We start from the raw sequence: 25,307 nt of genomic DNA, 5'->3' as shown, positions 1-25,307 counted from the left end.
ATGATCACAGATCAGCAGACAACGACGATGACGTTGAAAACGATCAATTGTAATTATAATTTATGATTATTATTATTACTATTATCATTATTTAGGAAGTCTCCTTATGCGTGGCTTAGTAGATAACTAGCAACAAGATAATATAATCTCATTAATTTCGCCGAATTATATTATTTCGTAACAATATTGCTTGAGATATGCATAATTATATACTGTCTTCCGAAGTTGCTCTAGTTTTAGGCTGTACACTAAATATAGAAGCAGTAGATTAAGAGGTTTTATCAATAACAAAATACGTCGTATATTCGCACGTCAAATGCCGTGACGTCACGTCAAAAATATGAAATGGAGCTGCCGTGTAACGCAATACCTATAGGCTTTATTAATCCCTAAAAAGTATAACAATAATAATAATCTACTAATAATTTCAATGAGATAATTAATTTGGAACTGTAATAGTTTCAAGTCTAAAAAAAAAAGATATAAAATAACGCGTGGGTATAATAATGTTAAAAAGTATAATTTATAGTTATCATTATTAAGTATACGCAATAGTTGTATGATAAATATTACCTTTTGTCTATTTTGATAAAATGGACCAAATGGAAAAATCAACAGATTATTATCAACAAAAATGTAAAAAATTTTTAATGATAATATTTATTACAATTTAGACGACGAGGTGTGATGTTCTACTAAATAAATAATCCTAGGTATCTTATAACTTATAGAAAAGGTTCATAAAGTGTAATAAATTTTAAACGGCAAGTATTCGAATAAACCCAGTCTAGAGTCTTCTTCTTTTTCTTTACCTTCTCTCCCAACTATTTGGATCAGCCACCCTCGTCTTCAATTTCCACTTACTACGATCCTTAGCATCCTCCTCACAAACGCCAGTCATTTTCATATCGCACTCTATAACTTCAAACCATCTCTTTTTCGGTATTCTTCTTCCTCTTTTTCATGTTCTTTGCCACTGAAACTGCCTCAGTTTTTTCTCTTCTTAAAACATGTCCTAGCCATCTTAACCTATTCTCACACAATTTTTCAACTATTGGAGCCACTCCTATACTACCTATTTTACACCGACTGTCAACCAGACACAACCTCATTTGTCGCTTTTTACGAAAGACTGAAGAGCCGTGGAAGTATTCTAACCCCCTTCCATAGGGGTAATACAAATCTGATGTAATGCATTTATAATTTTAACATACATTTAAAATGATAAATTCTTATTTTCCGGGAACCAATTTGGCACTACCTAATAAAACACCTATTCTTAAATGGGAACTAATTCGGTTCAACTTAATAAATTACCTTTTTCAAATAGGAACCAATTCGGCATGTGAGACGTAGGCTCGGGAACCATTTCGGTACCAGCCATTATTTTAATCACACAAATATTTAAAAGGATATCTTGACAATGATTTAAAAATGTAGTTTGAACGATTTTTCAAAGATTACTTATCCATTATAAAGACCTATAAATGAGCTATTTTAAAGGTAGTGAAAAAAATGATTAGGGTGGGTAGTGGAACATATTAAACGTGAGACAAAAGAAATAAGTCCAATCCGCCAATGTATGTGGTGTTTAAGAAGAACAAAATTGTTAAATACTGTAATAAAACCACATACCTACTTATTATGCGTTATGGGTATTATGAATAATGTTCCAGTTAAATTATTATTCAATTTTTGAATGCAATATAACATTAAATATTATTAAATATCGTCAACCTTATAGATATAGCTAATCATAATATTATTCAACTCGCTTCCAACTTACTATGTTTACCGATGCATAAAAAATTGTTTAACCACATATTATTATTATGGTTATTTATTATACATCATATATATCTAACTACTTTCAAAATAATTGTAAGTTAATTAAATTAATATTTTATTTGTATTATATTTTTCATAAAATATTATCATCGTCAGTAAAATAAATCAGCCAAATACGAATCTCGTTTTAATGTTAACAAAGACTAATATTTATACCAGGTAGTCTAAGAACACAAAGGTATTAAATGCTAGAATAAACACCACGTAGTACCTACAATCAACCCATTGTTTTTCTTACTTACTAAACATTTTAAAAGTAATTATTACTCTACTACATCATGGTACAAAATATATTTTTATTACAATAACCATTTAACAGCAAAAGCCAAAAAGTATTGTAGTCCTTTTTTTCATAACAGCTAAGATAAATTGTGTTATGTAGGTATATGTATACAGTTATTAATGTTTTTTTTTGAAAAAAAATTAAATTAAATATTTTTTAATATGTTAGCTTCATATTTTATAAAAATAAAATACAAGTTATTACACTATATGAAATCAATATTTTTTTCCATACCAAATGTATTGTAATATGTATTGTATAATGGTTGTGAAAATCTAACTATAACATGAGGTCATGAGGGTATTACCAAAGTAGATACCTATATAAAAGAATATTATCATAGGCTTTAAATTATTATTATAAAATCCTTGTATTTTTATCGAATTAACGTTTTACCGTGAACACAACTGTATATTAAAAACATTAGTAGATTATAACGAAATATTCACTATAAATCATTCCATTAAAAAATATAATATGACATATAATATAACTTTTAAATTAAAATAGATAAAATATTATTTTTCTTCGAATTCATGCATAGTGATTTTCATTATTTTATTTCATATATTAAATTGCTAGAAGCTTGTGTTTGAAATTCATTTGAATGATCCGCACAATGTAAAGATAAAAATTCTCATTGAATAATCGCTATTCAATATAAACTCTCGGTTACTTTAGTTCTTAAGTTATATGTTTTTAAAATTGAATTATTTAAAAATATTTTTCATGATGAGATTTATTATAAAATATATTATTATATGTTAATATATATCAAATATCAATTAATTAATGCACACTGATACGCGTGTAACACATATTATAATGGTATCCAATTCATAATAAATATCTTTATAAGTAATATAATTCATAATATTATGTATAATTATAGAAAATAAGCGTTATGTATAGACTTTGTTTGTTCTTCAAAGTCCATGTATATTATGCGGTTTGATAACAATAACAGATAAAATGTAATGATACAACCAATGTGTTTTATACTTAGATAAATACTCCTTGAACGGCTTGAACAATGCCGTAAAATATTGATGAATTATACGTAATATTATACTAAAATACTAAATATAAAATATATTTGTATGTGCAATTATACAATAATACCAACACCGCAAGACACAATAATTATTAATGCTTAACATGCAAATTAAAGGTTTTTATTAACATTTTATTTAATTGATAACATTTGTAATAACTGTAATATTTTACAAACATTCGTATAAACATTAACAAACTTCGGCATTTTTATGCCATTATTCACTTCCATATAAAATAATAATAATAAAAACATTAAATTGATTGATTATTACTTTTAATTTCAAATAAAGCGACAAATGAATTGAACACATTGATGATATGTACATAATGATGTACTTTTTTTTTATCTGTAATCAGTAATCTCCTTTTAGGACATTAAAGTTTTGATTTTAAACCCTGATGGTGTTTTCTGGTTTCCGGTAAATTATATCAAATAGGTTTTACTTTTAACAAAATAAAGAAGATCAACAAAAAAAAAAAAATAAGGGAAAACGGAAAAACGGAAATTTTGACGCAAACTCAATTTCGTTTTCTGGTGTGACTAGAAAACAAATAACCCTTTATAATTGAAATTCGGACTAAAATAATATTATTATTTGCGCAGTATAATTTCAATTAAATGTTGACTATTTTTAAGATATTAGATATTTGACATTATAATTTTTTTAGTTTTGATTTTCTATGAATATTAATAAAAAAAAAAATTGTTCAGTCAAATAGCTTGAAAATGTAGTACAAAATTCCTCACAATTCCTAAACCATGTAACTAATAAAAATAAATATAAATACAACTACAATTTTATAGACATTTTAAATTAAAATTTGGACGAAATTATATATCTAAACGGATACCTTTTACTGATTTTAGTTTATTTTGTTCTAATTTAATAATATTAATCCTAAATAGTCACATGTGATTTTTGGCATACATTTTATTTATACAATAACATTTTAATATTCAATGTTTTGGGCAAAATTTTATTCTACTTATCAATAAATTAATTTAAATTCCGATATAAATCTAAATTCTATCTCCTTCACAGAATTAGATGTCCTTAATTTAATCTCTAATATCAAACTTAACTCTAATGTAGGCCCGGATGGTATACCCTCTTTATTTCTATATAACTGTAGATTTATCTTAACTCCAGTATTAACAAATATCTTTAAGTTGTCTCTCAAAAAAGGTATATTCCCATCAATTTGGAAAACTTCTTTTATTTACCCAATTTTAAAAAAAAGGTGACCCTTCATTAATTTCGAATTATCGCCCTATCTCTAAGTTATCTATTATCCCGAAATTATTTGCACACTTTATCTCCTCAAAATTATCAAGATACTGTTCCTTCTTACTATCAAAATATCATCAATATAGATCAAACGATCTTCCTGTAATAATTTAGCTGTGGTAAAAAACATAATCCTTAATACTTTTGAATTAAATGCGCAAACTGATATTATTTATACTGATTTTTCTAAGGCATTTGACCAGGTCAATCATGCATTACTTATTAGAAAATTACAAATATTTGGTTTTTCAGGTTCTCTACTAAATTGGTTTCAATCATTCCTATCCGGACGCCACCAAATCATTAAATATCTAAATTTTACCTCTACACAGTTTAATATGCCTTCTGGTGTACCTCAACTTGTCAACTATTCTTTTTTATATATTTATTAATGATCTACCTAATGTCATCACTAATTCTAATATCCTTCTATTTGCTAATGATGCAAAATTAGTAAAAATTATTAAATCAGAACAAGACGCTTTTAATTTGCAATTAGACATTAATAACCTTATTTTGTGGTGTAATGAGAATAATCTATTATTAAATATACAAAAATGTAAATTTATGAAATTTTACCTAATTAAAAATCTCGTTAACTCTCAGTACTCAATTTCTAGCACAAATATCGAGCTGGTTAATCAATTTAAAGATTTGGGTATAATTTTTGATCGTAAATAAAATTTTTCTCTACATACTGAAATGATTAAAAATAAAGATTTTCGTAACTTGGGGTTTATTAAACGTTCTTGTGCTGCATTTTCAGATACTATTCCCTTAAAATTCCTCTACATCTCTCTTGTCCGTTCTAATCTAGAGTACTGCCCCCTCATCTGGATAAATAGTACGTCGAAACAAGCTCTTACGCTAGAATCTGTCCAAAATATTTTTTTACGTTTTATCTCATTTAAATTTAACATAAACAGACCTACCCACGGCACATATAATAATGTTTTAAATTTTTTAATATTTCTCTACTCTCTGACCGTCGTACACTTTACTCTCAAAATATTTACAAAAATTAACATTAGGTTCAATAGATTGTCCTGAAATTCTCTCTTTAATCCGTTTTAAAATGAATTACCTTAATACTAGAGATCCAAAACCCTTTTATCCACTTCTTTCAACAAAAAATTATATCTGAACTCTCCTGCTAACCTTCTTATGACTGCAGGTAATACTTTTGTCTTTGATTATATTTGAATATTAATTTGTATATTTGATTTGTATTCTATATCTACTTTAGCATTATTATTTTACTCATTCTCTAATTTTAAGTATATATTTAACTATAAATTATGTTTTACGTATAAATACATTTTTCACACACAATGTAATATTATTATGTTTTAAGACTGACGTTTGTTTATATTAAATAAATAAATAAATAATTAAATATATAATAAAAACATTCTTGATAATTTAGACTGAATATACAGCCTTTGGTCAAAATCACTTTTTATACTTATGCAACGATGTATCATTAAATTCAAACTTCACGCATATATTACAACGATTTATTCAATGATGAAAGTAAACTCAGCAATTACTGTACAGCAAAACAGATATAGGTTAGATACCTACTTTCCACCTTTTGTTGAATTGTTTAACAATGTACCTACCATTATATTATTTTAATTGTCACTAAAAGTTTTAAAACGTCCTATGAAATAAGATTCAGATAGTGCTTGTTAATATAACGATGACACAAATTATATTAAAAACTTGGATAATGAGATAAAAACTGCATGTCCCTTGGGAGTGATCACAAAACTTCACATATCTTTATATTTTGTTATTATTATTATCATTATTTTTTTTTTATTTGATCAACATTATTCTATATTTATACCATTTAAATGAAATTGAACTAAATATACTTCATCGTTAGTAAAATGAGTACTATTAAGCTGGATAGAACTTGAATAAGACAACTATCAATTATATTTTTAATAATCAAATAGTGCCTTTTAAAAATCAGCCATAATCCTCCTACCTACCTACCTAACAAAATAACTTGACCACCACTAATGAATTACAACGAGCTTTATATATATATATATACATTAGAGATGTTACGAACTGTTCGATTTTCAAACCGAACCGAACTCTGAGTGTTCGGTTTGGTTCGAAAACCGAACTGGAAATTCCAAATAATTGAACCGAACCAAATATCTAATAGTTCCGTTCGATTATCGAACCAGAGAAATAAAAATGAAAGTCGATGGAGTAACGGCTAAAATTATAAATTATTATTAAATAATTAATAATTAATAGATTAATATATATTAGTTGTTTAATGTTTTCTTGTTTTAAATATTGATGTTTTTCGCTTTTTCTTATAAGTTATCATCATATTAATAATTAAAAATTAAAAATCTCATGCATAATAATTATTAACTAGGTAGGTATTAAAGTATTAAAAGTATTTAAGTAAATAGTAGTAAAATCTTTATTCAATAATTCTGAGGTATGGTGGCTAAATGATAAATAAATAAATAAATAAATATTAAATAAAATAATATCCAATTTAACTTTTAATGTTTGGTTCGAGTTCGATAAAATATTTAAAGAGTTCGGTTCGGGTTCGATTAAAAGTGTGTAGGTTTGGATCTGTTCGAGTTCGTTCATTTAAAGAAAAGTTCGGTTCGGGTTCGGTTCGATCTTAAATATTATGGTTCGTAACATCTCTAAATTATATATATATATATATATATAATATATGTGTGTGTGAATTAAATGTTTATTGTATAATAATGATGTTATAACGTCTTTTAATGAGACGTGGACGAATGTAGATTTAAAAATGTGTGATAAGAAACACACATATAAATTATATTAGGTACAATTAATAACCTGGTTTAATATACCTATACTCATTTTTATTTTTTTGAAAAACATATTATATTAGAGTAGAAAAATGTGATAACATCATTTTTAATAATAATTATTGTTATATAAACGTGTTTTAATGGTTTTCAATGAATATTAAAAAATGTTTATATTTATTAAGAAATATCAGAACATACGTATAATAATCTTACTAATAATTGTATCCTTTACTAAAATACTATAAATATAAAAAAAAACGAATTCTTTGTCATGAATTTCTTGGTTTAATAACTTGAAGGCTTAATACAAAATATTCAGACTTACTTACCAATAACAAACATTATAACATATAATTAAAAAGAACTGTGAAATTGATTTATAAGTTTTATACTAGCTTCATAAATTTAATTTGATTTGTTGATAAAATTATAATCATGTTTTTTGTTTTCTTAATGTCATGATGCATGAGTTGCTAAATTACACAATATCTTGTGAATATTCATATGAAGTAAAATTAGTACCATCTTTATGTTTTTACAGAGATCTTGTTTGTATAATGTATTTTTCCTCATTTTTTAAATATTTTTCTCTTTAACGTTTTATATTTTTAGCACTTGAAAATTAAACTTTAAATATCGAAACGAGATAAATTTACTGGATAAATTTGGATATTTCTTTCTTTAAAATAAAATATTACATTTTATACTCACTCTGTAAAAAATAAAATATAATTAATTTTAATACGCAGACCTAATATAATTATATATCTGTGTTCACAGAAAATTTGGTATCAAAGAGTTTGGCCGTTCTTACAACATGAAATGTTAAAACCAGACGTATCGGCAGCTGTCCTACATCCAGTAATATTCTTAATACAAGAGTCCAGTCTTGAGGACTACGAAACACTCATGTTACCTGCTATGAGGTATTATATTAATATTTGTTATTCAGTTAGATTTATTTTTATATATATAATTATTTAGCCATAATTTTTAGCAAAATATTCAATGGTCCAAAACATGTCCCTGTGCAAGTGATATTATTGGAAAACTTGCATGTGATATTAGAAAAGACACCAAGAGACGACATCAGAAAAGAAGTACTTCCATTATTGTACACAGCATTTGACTTCTCAGATATAGAAGTACAGGTAAGTTTTAATTGTGATTATATGATGCATGAAATTAAAACCTAAGAGTTAAATATTATTATTTAAAAATTGTTTTTAATAAATACTAAGCCAACTGGTTAGGTATTCAAAAACAAGTTAACTACCTAATTATAATATTATGGTAAAGTTAACTATAAAAATGGAGTATAATACGTTATTTTTAATGTGGATTTTGCTGTGTAGTTTAACTATAGTTTAACAATTCAATAAACCTATTTATGATCACTTAAAAGGAAAATATAATAAATTATCAATGATATTTGTTTGATCAACATTTTGCTGGTCATCATATAAGTCGGTGTCAAATTATCAAAGAACAACAATTTAAGTTACGCATCATGTTACAAATAAAAAATATTCAGTTTTTTTTTTTTTTTTAAACTGAAATTGGAGTTAATAACGTAGAATTCTATGATTATGTTTGTATACACCTACCTGAGATTAACAGATTATTTTTAATTACGATGTAATTAAACGTTGTATATTTTTTTGAGAGAGAAAATGTACAAAGAGACGATATTGGGTGATTATAATAATAATGTGGTATTTCAAAATGAATTATTTCACTCATGATTATTGAAGAGAGAACTTTGTATAAATAACTGGAAAATATGACTTACCTTCATCCACCATTGTTGCAATGTTAGAAAATGCAAACTATTTTTAATCAAATCTGTGGCACAAAATAGTATGCTATAATATATATATGACTGATCAAATTCTATTAATTTTGTTTAGAATCAATGTCGAATTAATTGGTATTTTAAATGATTTTATTTATGTATAAAAAAACACGAACATCATATATTATTTAATACATACCTAAGATAATAAATAAATTTAAATTAATACTTTAAGGAACTTTAAATTACTGAGATTTATTATTTTACTTAATAGTCTAATAATTAAAAATACTTCAATGAGTAGTTTATTTTGAAGTAGTGAGTAGATTAAGACGAGTTCCTAATACATATTTGGTTTCGGTATTCTATATCTTGCTTTTCATATTTATTTTTTATTTTTGTTAAATTTATTGTAAAAGTTGTGAGAAATTGTGATAATTTTTAATAATTTTAATGTGTTTTGCAAAGTTTATTTGTATTATAATTATTTTTTGTTCTAAAAACTAATATTATATTCAGATGAATATTATTATAAATAATGAAAAGATAATATTTAAAAAAAAAAGAAACAAAGAAAATTAAAGTTCGATAAATTTGATTAAATATTTAACAAAAAAAAAAAAACCAATATTATATAATTTGTATATTGTATATATTATTATGTTTTTCTTTTTGTTATATTAATTTAGATATTTTTAAGTATTGTATTCATTGCTTGCACATTTATATACATATATTGTATATTTTTTTTTATCTTATATAAGAATCAGCAGCAAAGGTCATTAGTTAAAATGTGTTAGATACTATTTACAATTATTATAATATTATTATACATTAATTTAATCAGACAATTATATTTTTCGATTAAATGGTTAATTTGCTATAAACACTAATAATTTTATTTATTATTAGGAATATTATAGCTTATATAAGTTTTTTGAGAAGAAGAATACAATATATGTTTGATCACATTTTTTTTTTCAATTAAGTACAAAATCCTGACATTTTATCCCAAAAAAAATTAAACGAAAAATTTCACTAATAAAAACATTATAATATTAGTTAAATATGTACTTTTGTAGAGAAATATTGTGACAAAATTCTAAATGTAAACAACTCCAATACATCTCTAAGAAGTTGATAATCTACTCAAAAAAATGATCGAATATGTTGCAAATCCATAACTTTGTTTTTGAAGTTAATAACTAGTTAGATGCACTAAAAAAAATAAATTTAAAATCATTATTTGAAATAAAATTTTAGTATATTGGCACATTTTTTTAATTAATCAGATAAAGTTCAAAAAGGAGACAGCACATCTATATCTAACATAATGTACATAATAATATGAATATTTTAAGCATAATATTCTATGGAAACGAAATACGTTAAACTCTGACTAAATATATTTTTAACTTAAAAATAATACCAATTGTACAGAAAAAAAAACACAAACAATATTTTATTAGAAAATTATACAAAATAAAAATATTTACCAGCTCCCTGTCAATAAATGAAAAAAAAACATTGTTGCTTTCGACGTAGAAATACAGTATAATGCACTTTCATAACTGATTACATTATTTATATAATATATCCTATGTTGTTTATTTATACATACATATATATATATATATATATATATATATATATCGAATATTACAAGAATATTGATCTAACTAATTGAATTTCAAAATAAAAGAGTAGATGAAAAAAGACAATAAGTTTATTTTATTTTTTTATTTATTTTAATCCCAGCATCTATGGCCATTGTCTGTTTGTATGAGAAATGATTGGTTTGGAACACATATTGCATGTGTGGCGTGGATAGGATTTTGTTGCTGAAAATTCCGAGTAGTCTTCTACATATGGGATATAGCAAAGCCGACCCACGCCAATGCACACAATAATGATATATTATTAGTTCAGAATTACGATTTTTTGATATCAAATAATTAATTATATCTTAGATAATATTAATCTGAGACTTTTTATATTAATGATGAGATAAATAATTGTCTACAATCACAATTTTTTATGTCAAATTCAATATTAAATGTCAAATTTTACGTTTTACCTAACAGTTGTTGAGGTCAACCAAAAAACTGAAAATAATATCATCTTAATGATCGTATCAATTAATGATATGTAACCAATAAGTATAAAAGATCATAATATAGGTCTGAAAACGATTTTATAAAATGGATTGACGATGTTACAAATGGTGCACCGAACAATACACTTCACATAAAATAAAACTATTGAAAATACTGTCAAATAAACTTAACCAATTAACAAGATTTATATTTTCCACTTATGCCAATGTTATATTACCTATGTCTCGTTTATATCTATACATTTTGGTAAATAATATAAAAAAACAATGGAAAACCATTTATTCAGAATGACCATCATCCATTGAATATGTCACTGAATAAGGTCACTGTCATTAAATGGGTTAAATCATTGCTTATAAAAAATTTAATTCTGAAAAAAAAGTTTTGTCTGCCAGTATTTCAAACAATATTTAATAATTTATATTTTTATATATAATATTACTATTGCTAATTTACTTTTTAATTTAAAAAAAAAATGTATTATCATATGCCAAACTTATTTTGCAGAAGCATAGCATATTATAATTAGGTTCTGGATTTAAATACCATAAAAACTGTTCAAAACTGCACCAAAAAAATAGAAATATTAACTTTAATCACAATTATGTCCTGAAAATTACCAAAATATTGTTTTAACAATTTTTGACCTGTATAAATACGTTCATAATGAAATAAACGTGAATACGATGTAACAGCGCCAATTAATTGCTACTGGTTTGAGCCCATGATGCACAACAGTCATTAATCGTTAATCGCCCTTGAAATGATAAATAACCTGAATAAAGTTTTTTAAATTTCCAATTAAGTTTAATTATATCAGTAAAAATTGTGAACTATAAAAGAATAAAATTACCTAATATTTTTTTTTTTTAACGCAAAGTAAAAAGTTTGTTTTTAATTATCATAATAATGTAAGAAACGGATGTTGTAAATTAAAAAATTTGCTGATACTTCCAAAAAACTAAATGTATTTTCATTCAAATGCGGTCCCACATAATATAATAATATTTATTGTTACGAAATTATAAGTCGCTACCGATGTAACACAGCAGTGATCACAATGTGAATAGTGTAATTGTATCATTTTATATTTTTATAATAAGTTTAGAACAAAATTTTACTAACATTCTTAGATTTAAAACAAAATAACCAACTGTAAAAAATAGCATTTTTTAATACATAATACATTTCGTCAAAACAAACTTAAATTCAAAGACTGGAATTGTACCAAAAAATACAAGTTTTGGACCAAAACGTTTTGGAAAATTTGGACCGAAACCTTTAATAGTACCACAATAGTGCTTTGGTCGTATCACATGATAAAATAATATAAATTCCAATTTCAATGTTATCAATAATACCTAATCTCTGTACGGATATTAGGTAACTATTATTGTATTAAAATATATATATGTAGGTATATTGTAGATACTATACCGTTGAGGAAGCCAATAACATTTTTATTATTTCAGAAAGTTATAACAATTTGTTTATAAATATTTTGGGTAATATCCTACTTTAGGTGGTAGAAGTCAATAAAATTAAAATATTATGAACTCACTAAAATAGAAATTTCTGTTCCAGCAGCACAAGTTGGTGTAAAGTGTTTATATTTAGACTTAAATCTATATTATGGCCATACCGATTTAGGTAATGTAAATAAATAAGCCACAAACTACAATTTTACCATGATTTAGATGATAAAATATCAAGAAACATTTTTAATAAATGGTAATTAATTCCACATAGTTAACAAGTAATAATTTTAAGTACTAAATACAAATATAGAATAGCTAAATTTTCTTTTTATTGAATAAACTTATTTATTATAAATATTATGATACTATAAAAAGTTAAAAAAAAATTCAATATATTATGTCTAAAAGCTGTCTATTATTTAAATAATCTATAAATTTCTGCTAATATTTTTAAAAAAAAAACATCAAATTAAAGTAATTTAAATGATTAACATACTTACCTAAAATACGAATTGAACTGCCAACCTACTTTACTTCAGATTATAATCAAATACCAAGAAACATTGTACAAATATTAATTAGTTTCACGTAGTTAACTAGAAACAACATTGAATATCCACTAAATAATAATATAGGTACCTACATCGAATATCTAAATATTTCGTTTGTTAAATATATTAATATGATATTATCATAATGTTGTAACTACGTAATACAATAATGTATTTACATGATGATTTTACCTAAACTCAATTGGATACTACCACATTTCTGACATTTTAAACGTCAAAGTCGATCGTTTGGAACATTACTAGGTAAAAAATTAACATATTCATATACATTGAGGAACATTTTAAACGAAAAAATACTTTTCATCAACTATCTAGGAATGTTAATTCAGTTTCTCGTCGATTGCTAGTGCTATAATATAATGAACCACAGAAAGGCTTTTTCAATCCAAAAAATTATGATAACATATGTACCAAATAAATAATTATAAAAAAGTATAATAACAATAAAAAATAACTATAAGACTTCTGAATCTAAGATTATTAACAACTATAATATTAAATTTTTATCGTGTAATTTTTAGTGTCGTTTATTTGTGTGTAAGATTGTAATTTAAAGTGTTTAAATTATTTTGAACCTACAACTCGTAGAAGTAATATATATATAATTGCATATTTCAAATAAAATGGAAAATAAGAGAAAAAAATAAATACTTTTCTACGTCACCGTGATTTGGCGAACAACAAGTTTGAGCATTTGTATGTTCAATTCACGTTTCTTAGAGCCCTGAGGGATTTTCACCAACAGCGGGGCCTTTTACCCAGGATTCTTACTGTATGCTTCAATCTGTTTTCTGTACAACTAACAAAGAAATAGATACCTTTGTATTATATGGAATTATTAAATCCTCCAACAGCACTGTAATAATGTCATAATATGTATAAATTAGAAATTAAATTTATTAGATTTTGTGACAACGACAGTAGATATTAATGTATAATATTATTATGTATTGTGAATTATGGTATTTAACAGGACATCTTCATGATTGATTTATAATCAATAATATTAAATCCACAAAGGTTAGGTTCCCTATTAAATCCCTATTAAGACTCATTAAGACGAACGAAATCCAAAACTGGGGGTTACCAATTACATAGGTACTTTTAAAGCATTCAAATCCATCATTCTATGCATTATTTTTTCTGCTCCAAAATACATACCCCATTCCACGCTTCAAAATTACTTTAAAATAGAAATAGTAATAAACTAATTAGCCACTAGACATTATAAAAAAATAAATGAATTCTTAACTTCAGACGTTCAGACTTACTATAACCCCTTAATCGCTGAACATCCAACTCACTTTCTGGCAATCCCATACGTCGTCTAAAGAGAAAATGGTGTCGAGATTTATTGATCTATTAATGGTGTATAAAAAAAAAATTATATTATTGGGTTCTATCACTGGATGACCTCCTTTGTCATGTTATCATTAACGTATTATTATTTTTGCTTTTATTCTCTAATTTACTTACTACCTATTAATGGGGTATAGACGTATAGATTGAGAATTTATTTTTTTTTAAATTAAATATATATGTATATATTTGTATTGTTATAATGATTATATTTTAATGTAACCCTTGGCAACGTGGCAGTTTCTTTTTAAGATTATATGCAAATATTACATAATCATGAGCTCAAATTTTGGACAGTATTATTCTAACAATTAAATTAGTTTATTCAATCTCGTCTTCTGAAGGAAAATTATTGAGAACTAGATTAAAGTCATAAAGTGTCAATTTGAAAATAAGTGTTTAGGTATAAGCTTGCAACTATTTTTTTTATAGAATTAATATATTGTATAAAAAAAAAGAAATTTAATTGTTTTCTATAACTATATTATAAAATATTCAGAATTAAATTATCTCGAAAGTTTAAATCTCGTTCATTGTTACATATTTTTGTAATTTTATTTTAAATGTCATTAAATATTTACTCGTTGATAAATTCAATAATTAAATTTGGTTTCTACCAATTAATATTAATGAGTACAGTAAAAAAGTCTTGTTTTGATATTTATAAACTTACTTTTTTATATATATAACTTTACGTTTCTTAATTTTTTGGAGGAAGGTAGATTTTCCTAAAAAATTCTGCGATTTTTCCATTATTTTCTGATGGATTATAATAAAATATTCGAATGAAAATTATGTGTTGATTATATATATGTGGTGGCTTCGTTGGCGATCGTGTCTACTTTCTCGTTTACGATTATTCCGATTTGTGAGGGGTATCTATATAAAACATGTAGAGTTTTTAATTTTGGATACTTATTTCTGTATATGTTGGACAAGCTCATTTTTTGGGTAATGTTTTAAGATTTATACGAGGGAACTCAGAGAGTCACTCATAATGATGTCGCAGTTTGTTGCGTGTGAAAATAACATGATTTTTAGTGGTTATTAAATAGCATAAGTCTCAACTATATATATATACTGTAAATTTGACCAGCAATGAATTACGTGGATACAAAATGGAGCCTCAGTGAACGTATTAAAACAAGTAAATATTATAATGTGAACATTGTGACATAAGGTAAAAATTGCATCATATTCACAATAATATTATAATGTAACAATTTCACACTCACGCAAGAAAAAATTACACATTTTTATGATTTATCTATATGGAATTTATGATAATATTACGTTATTACTATGTATCTGGTGATTCCATGTCATTATTATTATGCATCATCATCACGATTTATTATTGAGTATCTTTGCATAAACGTTCATTTCCACAGTATTATTTAAATAACCGTGTCATAAAGTTAGAGATAATTACATAGTATAAGACGACGAAATAAAATGTTAACTTTATAATAATAATAAATCGTATAATACGAATTATGATGTATACAATCTGATCGAATTAAAAGTTGTCAAAATGTGTAATAAAGATGTAGCAAGTGGTTTACTGTTGAGGCACATTTTACCTTGCAGGTAATCTATCGAAGGAATCGAAGATAAGACCCGAAGGCTAATATTTTAAAATTTATAAATTATATCATATTATTATTATTTATTTATTTATTTATTTATTTTTTTTTTTTTGTAGTGATAGTTTATATTTTACTAAAAATCATAATTATTGTTGAAGCCTATGGTTTAAAGATCTTATTTTTATTTGTATGTGTGTTTCCCAAGTGAGTCGTCTATCTAGATATATCCCAAGATATTCTATGAATCGTTCAGTTAATATTTATCTGATATTCCGGAGGAGGGGGAAAGGGAAGGGAGAGCAAACATTATAACGAATGGGAATAAAGAATGATTCTATTATCAAACCCATGATAAAAACTTGATACTTGGTAAAATTGTGATGAAATAATGTTTAATTTATTTGGTTATTATAAAATAAGCATTTTATTTCAGTTTTTTTAGGTCAGATATTATTTTGTTAAAAGTATTGTTTTAAATGTTTATTAATGGCTAATGCTCATTTAAAAACACAGTCCACGATGATATTAAAATAATAGTTCTCACAAGAATATAAACTATTATAACTTATTTATTTAAGTGTTATTCATATTACTTATTTTGAAAATAATATTATTTTCAAAGGAAACGTTTCCATACTTAAATGTTTTCTTTAACAGAGGTACAATATAACGAAACAATCAGCAAAATTACTCTAAATAAGAGGATCATATTTGTAGTATTTTATAAAGTGTTAATAAAATATAAATAGTTAATCAACCAAGTTAACTTAAAATTATTTTCGTTGAAAATATTAAAATATATAATATGTTTAAAGTTGTTGAAAAACATAATGTATATAAATGTTTGATTCTGATCTCGTAATACTTAAAATAATGATAGGTTTGGTGTAATTTTTACGTATCTTACAGTTATATTTTATTCTCATAAATATTTATATCATCCGTATTAATGTCTTAACCATTATATCTTTACTAGAGTGCTGCTGTATTGGCTGTAACCAACGTTTCTCAATACATGGATGATACAGCTATAAGAAGAATGGTATTGCCTAAACTCAAAATGGTGTACGAAACCAATCCTAACGATTTGAAAATAGTCTTAAACATATTGGCGTGTCTAGAAATTATATTAAACAGACTTGAAAAACAACAAATTATCGAGGATGTATTACCACTGATTTGGATAGTAAATCAGACAGATCCCGAAGTGATAGCAAGAATAGCAGGTAACAAAACTGATTATATTACCATTGTTAAATTATCTGAAATTCATCATAATCATTTAATAATACTCTGTTTAATTGTTGAATTTCATAAAATATTTAATAATATTATAGTTTATACTAATGAACTAAAAACTATAGGTATTAATCAGTCCCTATTTTTCACAAAAATTCGTACTACACATCTTATAATGTACCTAGGTACCATGAAATAATACAGAACCGTGGGGGGCTAAAAAAATAATGTATTCAGTACTACCTATTACTATCTAGCAAGTAGTCTTATTTATTAGTATTTAGTAGGTACACAATTCTCGAATCCTAACTGAACACTTTCAATTTCGGATTACACACTTTGTGTCGGGGTTCACTAAAAAATAGGGCCTGGTATTAATTAAGTACTGTATTGTTGTGTTTACAATAATATTACGATTACACGGTATGTTAGGTAGGCAATTTATTAACATCCCCGTCAAGGATCAGCTATTTCCAAAGTTAAAGTTCTACGTCTTTAAAAACGGCTTTTTTGAGACTTCAATGAAGTAATGACTTACTAGTGCTTCTAGGTCTAACTAATATTTGGGCCGGAGGAGAGACAATGGGAGCAACAGTGGGTTTCATCGATTCCGCCAGACCTTTTTATACTTGGGGATAAGGTTTATCGATTCTGCCAGTGCAGGTAGTCTAAAAACAACCTACCGATTTTATTTATTTAACTATGTATATTGTATTATTTAATATATATAATATATATATATATTCACATTGCATTAGTTTTTCATCATCACATTATAAAAAATATATTTGATTAAATTAATTTATATTAAAATTAATTATTTAATTATTTTTTTAAGCATTTGCTAGGCTGAGGTAAAAATTGGAAGGTGGCGGAATCGATAGGTTGTTTTTAGACTACCTAAACTGGTGGAGTCGATACTGGCGGAATCGATAAGTCCCCGAGCAACAGTGCCTTCTCCGGCTCTTGGTTAAACCGAAAAAAAAAAGGTCTAGCTATTATTATGGATTATAAACATTGGATCTATGTATATAGTAACCAATTATCATAAGTTCTAAAATAAAGGAATAAAGGAAAGAAAACCGTACATCTGTTGTAAATGTTAGCCAGCAGAATTGTATGGTGTTGGAAAATAATATAAGATAATATAGTACCTCGAAGGCGTGACCGATCACAACATATTATTATAATTATTCATAAAAAATATTTATTAAGGTGTCACATGATTTCTGCAGAAAATTCTGATCAATGAAATAACCTTTGTTCTAATATGAATATATTCATACATTTTTATTTATAATTTATAGACATTTATTTCTCAACAATTGCAATATATGACAATTGTATATACATAAATTTTTTTTTTTATCGAGAAAATAAACAATTTTAAATTGTATTAAATCTTTTCAAAAAAGCGAATTTGAGAAACTAATTTTTAGACAAATTTTGATGGTAAAAATGTTTCTTGAAGTAAAGTATTTTATTTTCTATAATTTTTAAAATTTCAACATTTTTTGAAATTTTAAGTCTAATTAATTTGAAAATTGGTGCTTAAAAAAAAATACTCAAATTTTAGTCCTGTTGATGAATTCTCGTAAAAAATTTAACAATTCTTTTAGGTAAAATCATTTATTTAATTGTGTAGTTCATTTATTTTAAATATCAATATTCTTTGAAACATAAAAACTTTTTTTCAAAAATATTTTTTTTGGCAATTTCCTTACATCCTAACATTAATAAATTTCTTAAATTATTTACCATCCATTTAGTTTTCATATTTTTGTCAAACGCTAAGTATTTTTTTTTTTTTTTTTTTTTTTTTTTTTTTTTTATTAATAAAAGCTTCAGCATCTAGGCCATTGGCTACTACAGATTTATGGAGTTACATTGGAATGAAGTTGCTTAATATTAATATACAATTATTTTATAGATGGTTGATTAAATTAAAATTGATTATGAATAAAACCGTGTTCTGGATGTTGGAAGGGCTTCGGCGAGAATGGATGATACTCCTGCTCCTGCTTTCCGTTTTTCTATCTCAAATTGGTGGCATTAAGTTTTTTTTTTTATTATTATTATTATTTAATTAAACATTGTATTTGCAATCTATAAAATACAATTAGTACAATGTGTAAATTCGATACAAGATTAATACCGGGATGAGCAAGCAATCAGCAGTCCCACCCGACCAGATATTTTTTAGATATTATCCATCGTTTTAAAAAAAAAAAAAATGTATTATAATAATTATTGGAGTAGGTCTCTAGACCACTGTTTTTTGAATTTTTTCGCATACATTACCGAGAAGTGAAATGGAGGATAGTTATTTTAATGAGTAACTGTGAGAGTTTAATTTTGAATACAATTTTGCCAGTTAATTAAGGATAGGAATTTATAAGTCTTTGTGAAGATTATTATTTGTGAAATACCAAGGACGTTAATAGTTGTAAGCAAATGAATTGAAACGCTTGAAGCATTTTGGTATTAGGTGACTTTGCAGAACCCCATAACTTACTTAATACTGTATGTCCAAACTGGTCAAATTATTGACTTGTATATGGTTAGTTTATTGAATAGAGAGAGATTGGATTTCTATAGTAGTCTTAGGGGGTGAAGTCTAAAGTTAACAGTTTTACGCTAAAGTTTTATGCGTGGGCTCCAGATTAAGCGTTTATCTAAAGTTATCCCAAGATTATAATTTGATGTTGGAATTATTTGATTATTTGACTTAACTGATAGTTAATCGAGATTTCTAAGTGAAAAATTTATTTGAACAGATTTAGATTCGTTTATTTCTATTTTCCACCTGTTTTCCCACAAGTTATTCATATTTAAACGGTTTTGTATCATATCACCGGCTGTCAGCGCCGTCGCGTGAACCCGGCAAATTGGACATTTGCCGGGGCCTCGCGGTCTTCATAGTTTTTTGGGGCCTCGCTCTTTTAACCATATTTTTTGTAAACTATAATATGTTTAAAATCTAATATAATAATTTATTAAACAATATTTGTTATAATAATAATATTATGATATTTAATTGTAATAAAATCAATAAAATCAATAATATTAGTAATATTAGTTACTAAACAGTGTAAGCTAAAAATATTTAATAGTTTTTAGAAATTAATTCTTAAATATTTAATTCGTATGCAAAAATAAAAGTATAACATTTAATTTGAATTGATTAGTAAACAATTTATTAAACGTGATTGTGGTCAGTTTTAAAGATTTTTCCAGAGCCTCGCAAAACCTAACGACGGCTCTGCCGGCTGTGACGTGGTTTTCGTGAGAGTCGGTTATCAGTATGTCGTATCAGCATATGTACCTAGAGATATTATATAGAAGGTCTTAGAGATGTCAAAAGTGAACATTGAGTAAAGGGAGGTGGCTATATCACTTACTTTAAACTAGTATTAATTTATATTTGCAGGTCTTTCTATTACAATTTACAACCGATATATAATATTAGTATTTTGCACCAGTCTTCTCACCATATGACACATATTCACATAATATATGGTTACATTTTATTGATATATTACTCTTTCAAATTAAAATCTTGAATATTGAAGTTTTAATAGCTCGAAATAAACAATTTCTTGATAACATGCACCTAATTCGTCAGTTATAATACTTGTTTATATTCCAAATTTATAAAACGATGATAAAACTTATATTATTTGTATATATATATAATATAATTTTTTTCTAAGTCTTATGAACTCGAAAATTGTATTTTTCTTTTTCCGAGTATTTCTTGTATTGTTGAGTGAATGTTAAAACAAAGTATAGTAATTAAATTATCACTCTTCTAAAGAAAATTCACTCGTTTTTCTTTTTGGTATTAATGATTTTATAAATTGATGTTGAAAGCTAATGCCTCTGGGATCGAAACAATTATAAACAATTTTTCCGAATAAATAATAATTACAAAAGCACGTTCTTATAGGCTTAATCCTAACTATTCAGTGTAATGTTTTACCGTCAGTTTATTTTCCGAGACAATTCTAATTTTAGAACGATAAAATAAGAATAATAATAATAAAATAATGGATAAGTGGGTGACGCTCTACTGTTCAGCAGGTTACAAGTGGATCCCAGTAATGGGTGATGTCAAATTTGAATTCAACGATACTATAATATCAATGTATATGATAATCGATTCTGAGCGGAGACGATTTGTTGGTTTATATAGGATATTGTATGTTATATTAATGTCGTTATTATTAACACGATAACCGATGGATTAAATTAATATTATTTGCATATAATATATTTTACTATAAAATAATATGTTTTGGAAGTTTCAAGTACCAACGAATAATATTTTTAAATTACAACGATATAACTAAAATCGTTATTCTTAGTTATTTAATAATACATAATTTCGTCCAAATTTGGACTTAGAGTAACTATATAAAAAAAAAAAAAATGTTTTTATAATATATTTTTGGATTGTTTATTATAGTCTTAATAATTACTTACACGGAATGGAGTTTTAAATTTAGGCAGAGATGCCCTCTCGATATATTTGATGATTTCTACGTACATTCGGTTAGGATTTGCTTAACAGTTAGTTGAACACCATTGGTAGAGCATTTGGATGGGTCGTCTCTCGTCATTAGATGGTGATATGTTAGTGAGGTGTAGCCTATTTTGAGATGATTAATAATTGTTTCTTGTCTTCTGGAAAAATCTGACAGTGGAAGCCATAAGAGTAACGACATTTTGATTTTGTTAAGTTTAGTCGTTGGTTTTTATCAATATGTATAGATACCACACTTTGGTAGTGTGATTTTTTATGATTTTTTTTTTGCGTTAGTGTAAGATAAACCGACGATCGCCCCTACCCCCGTTCTCTAAAAACTTCATATCCATATAAAATGTATTGTGTATATTAATTATTAATTTTTGGAAACAGCCTCAGTAGATACCCCCAACCACTAGCCACTATATTTACGTCTATGAAATACTACTGCCCCCCCCCCGTTATTTTTGGCTGGATCCGCCCCTAAATATGAATTGTTATTATTTAGAGTTAACGTATAAAAAATAAAAATATGCGCTTCGTGATTTTAATCTCATCTACTCAACCCAATTCCGTATTATTGATTTTAAATATTTTGTTTCGTGGATAACCCACCGTAGAACTCTTATAATTACATTTTATGCAAATATAGGTAAACGATAAAGCCCCAAAATATTTTTCAGTTATATATAGTATAATTCTACGTGACAAGAAATACGGCCTATCAGTAAATATGATAGCAACGAAAATAATGCCAACACTGATTCCACATACAATGAATCCTGGTTTGAATTTAGAACAATTTCAAACCCTCATTGAAGTTCTACAAGACATGTTGGAACAGATTGACAGGTGAATAATGAATATAGGCATTTATAATTTATTAGTCAAGATTTAATTGTTTAAATGGGCAAGTTATTACATAATACATTATAATTCTTATATTAAACTATTTTAAACAAAATGATTATAATATATCTATTTTTTAATATTTTAATTCGGAAAATTAATTTTGAACAAAATTTGAATGAACCTTTTCCTTTAATTTTTAATTTTTTAAATTGTATACGTGTATAATGTATAAATTATGCCCCATATTATGCTTATGAGCTATAAACGTGAAATACAATTACAATTTTTTTTAGAAACCAACGGAATAAACTAAAATTGGATACAATATCCATGCAGAGTCCAGACAGACATAGACCTTTGAGACATTTGTACAGTTCTGACAACATGCATGCACAAAACTTCAACATACCAAACTTGAAAATTGAAACGCGTAAAACGTCAAGTGCTGAAGATATGGTTAGAAAAAATTCAGCGGGTAAGTTATATCAAAAAAATAATATAATGGCAATCGTTAAAAACATAAAAAAGTATTTAAAAATACATAAGCATCAATAATATATATTGTTATTATTATTGTTATTGTTTACTAGGTACCTATAATAGTTTCTATAACATAATTTGTGCCTCATATGTATTTTCATTTTTAAATTAAATTTTTGCTTAAACCTATGGTTTGATTCATCCGGCTTTAAGTCTTAAATAAGACACAAATAATAGAGCGTCGAATAAGAAAATGTCAAATGAAACAAAATTATATCAAATTTCCTCGGTATGAAAAATCCATTCGACTGTAATGACGTTTAGTTTAATAATTTCAACGTGATATCGTGCTAACATATTGAATCCCGCTTCCTAAATGACAAGTCGAGTTGTTATAGAAAATTTACCACAATTTTCCGCATCCATCAAATACTTGAGTTAATTAATTTTTTTATTTATTTTATTGGCTATAACAATTTAACCGTTATAATATTTTTAGAGCTGCAGAGATTATCTGAGTAGATAGTCTCTAGACTAATGACATCACATTATTACAATATCATACTGAAATAAAAACATTAAGAGGTCTGGTTTATTATACCTCATAGTCATGTCACATAGCAATAAGCCTGTATAGGAAGGATAATATTTTTTAAGACATCAAATGTTATTTTTTTCACTACTCAGAAATAAAAATTGTTACAGAGAAAAATTAAAATAACTTAGCTGGGAAATTTTTTTCTCTTGGTACTTACCTTTTTTTCCTTAGTGTTTAATATTAGTTAATCCTTTATTGATAAAAACAGAATAAATGATTTCACTATCAGTGCGGAATCATCTGACATTTACCTTATATTTTACCAGTTAAATGATTTGATAAGGTTCAAGACATACTGCTGAATTTAAATAATTAAAATTATTTTTGTACATCATTAAGTATTGAATGTCTTTAAAATATTTATACTTTCTTAGTGTTAAATGTTCTTCTGGTTAATTGGTTATTTTTAAGGGTGAATTCCACCGTCGACGCTTTTTTAAAAATTATGCTCAATCTGTACGAATATTATATCTGTAAAAACAAAAATAAAATTTCTACAATATTATGATGCTAACCTTGAAGGTAGAATGCATTGTTAAAATAACAATTTAGTATCACCACAAATTTGTGGTATACCATACTATTCATGATGAATTAGTTGTAATAAATGTTTTTAAATATCCAATTGTATTTTACGGTATGTATACTACCGTATATTATTATCTGATACTATACACTTGTAATAATGAAGATTTGAATTTGACCGGAAATAAATTTGTAGTAAAAACACTTATTATTTTTAATTACATATTTTTGGAATCCACAATGAATGCACGTACTCATACAACTCAATGGGATATTTAAAAAAAAAAATTAGTTGGTAGTGATCAATTTCATTAATAATAGTAGGTGTGCATGTATGGGAGTCTGGTCTATACAAAGATATTTAACCTTGTATTTTGTGAATATTATGACTTGTTTGGATTACAATGGAATTGGCTGATTGATCTCCATAAATTTTCGTTATGGAAATATTAAACTATTCGTTTTACAGTGAAACCTGTATATAACGGACAGTCACGGGACCAAAATAATTGTCCGTTATAGACAGGTGTCCGTTGTAAACAGGTTTCAGTGTTTTAAAAATAAAATTAATCTACAAATCTATATATTATACATATGCATTATAATTGTTATTTTTATATTATACATAAATCGTGATACATTATAAATTTAATATTTAATTATTTTTAAAAAAATGATAGTATTGGTGTTTATTTTTTAAACTCTGATTTGGTCATTTCCAACTCGTGATAGATAATTAATTCACTTAAACGACGGTGGCCGGAGGAGAAGTATTGGCACCATGTTTCCTCCTCCGGTTCTCGATACTAACGGAAAAAAAAAAAAGATAATTAATTCACTCACGTATGAAAACCTTTTTTTATCGCCT

General features: G+C 25.7%; 1 protein-coding gene across 5 annotated transcripts in view; it reads left to right on the top strand.

The window, feature by feature from the left end:
* bma (SCY1-like protein bma) overlaps positions 1-25,307 on the top strand; it is a 197,980-nt gene that overhangs the window by 156,239 nt on the left and 16,434 nt on the right. For all 5 annotated transcript variants that reach the window (XM_015514803.2, XM_089219699.1, XM_089219700.1 and 2 more), the window contains 5 exons: positions 8,088-8,233; positions 8,305-8,458; positions 17,194-17,443; positions 22,668-22,836; positions 23,130-23,311. In XM_015514803.2, coding sequence (XP_015370289.2) covers positions 8,088-8,233; positions 8,305-8,458; positions 17,194-17,443; positions 22,668-22,836; positions 23,130-23,311 — 901 coding nt within the window. The remainder of the gene's footprint in view (positions 1-8,087; positions 8,234-8,304; positions 8,459-17,193; positions 17,444-22,667; positions 22,837-23,129; positions 23,312-25,307) is intronic.

The sequence above is a fragment of the Diuraphis noxia genome, unplaced genomic scaffold (genome assembly GCF_037042655.1).
Source record: "Diuraphis noxia isolate RWA-SAM2 unplaced genomic scaffold, SU_Dnox_SAM2 contig0002, whole genome shotgun sequence".
NCBI lineage: Eukaryota > Metazoa > Arthropoda > Insecta > Hemiptera > Aphididae > Diuraphis > Diuraphis noxia.
Note: the sequence above shows the minus strand (reverse complement) of the source record. Positions and strands in the feature narration are given on the sequence as shown.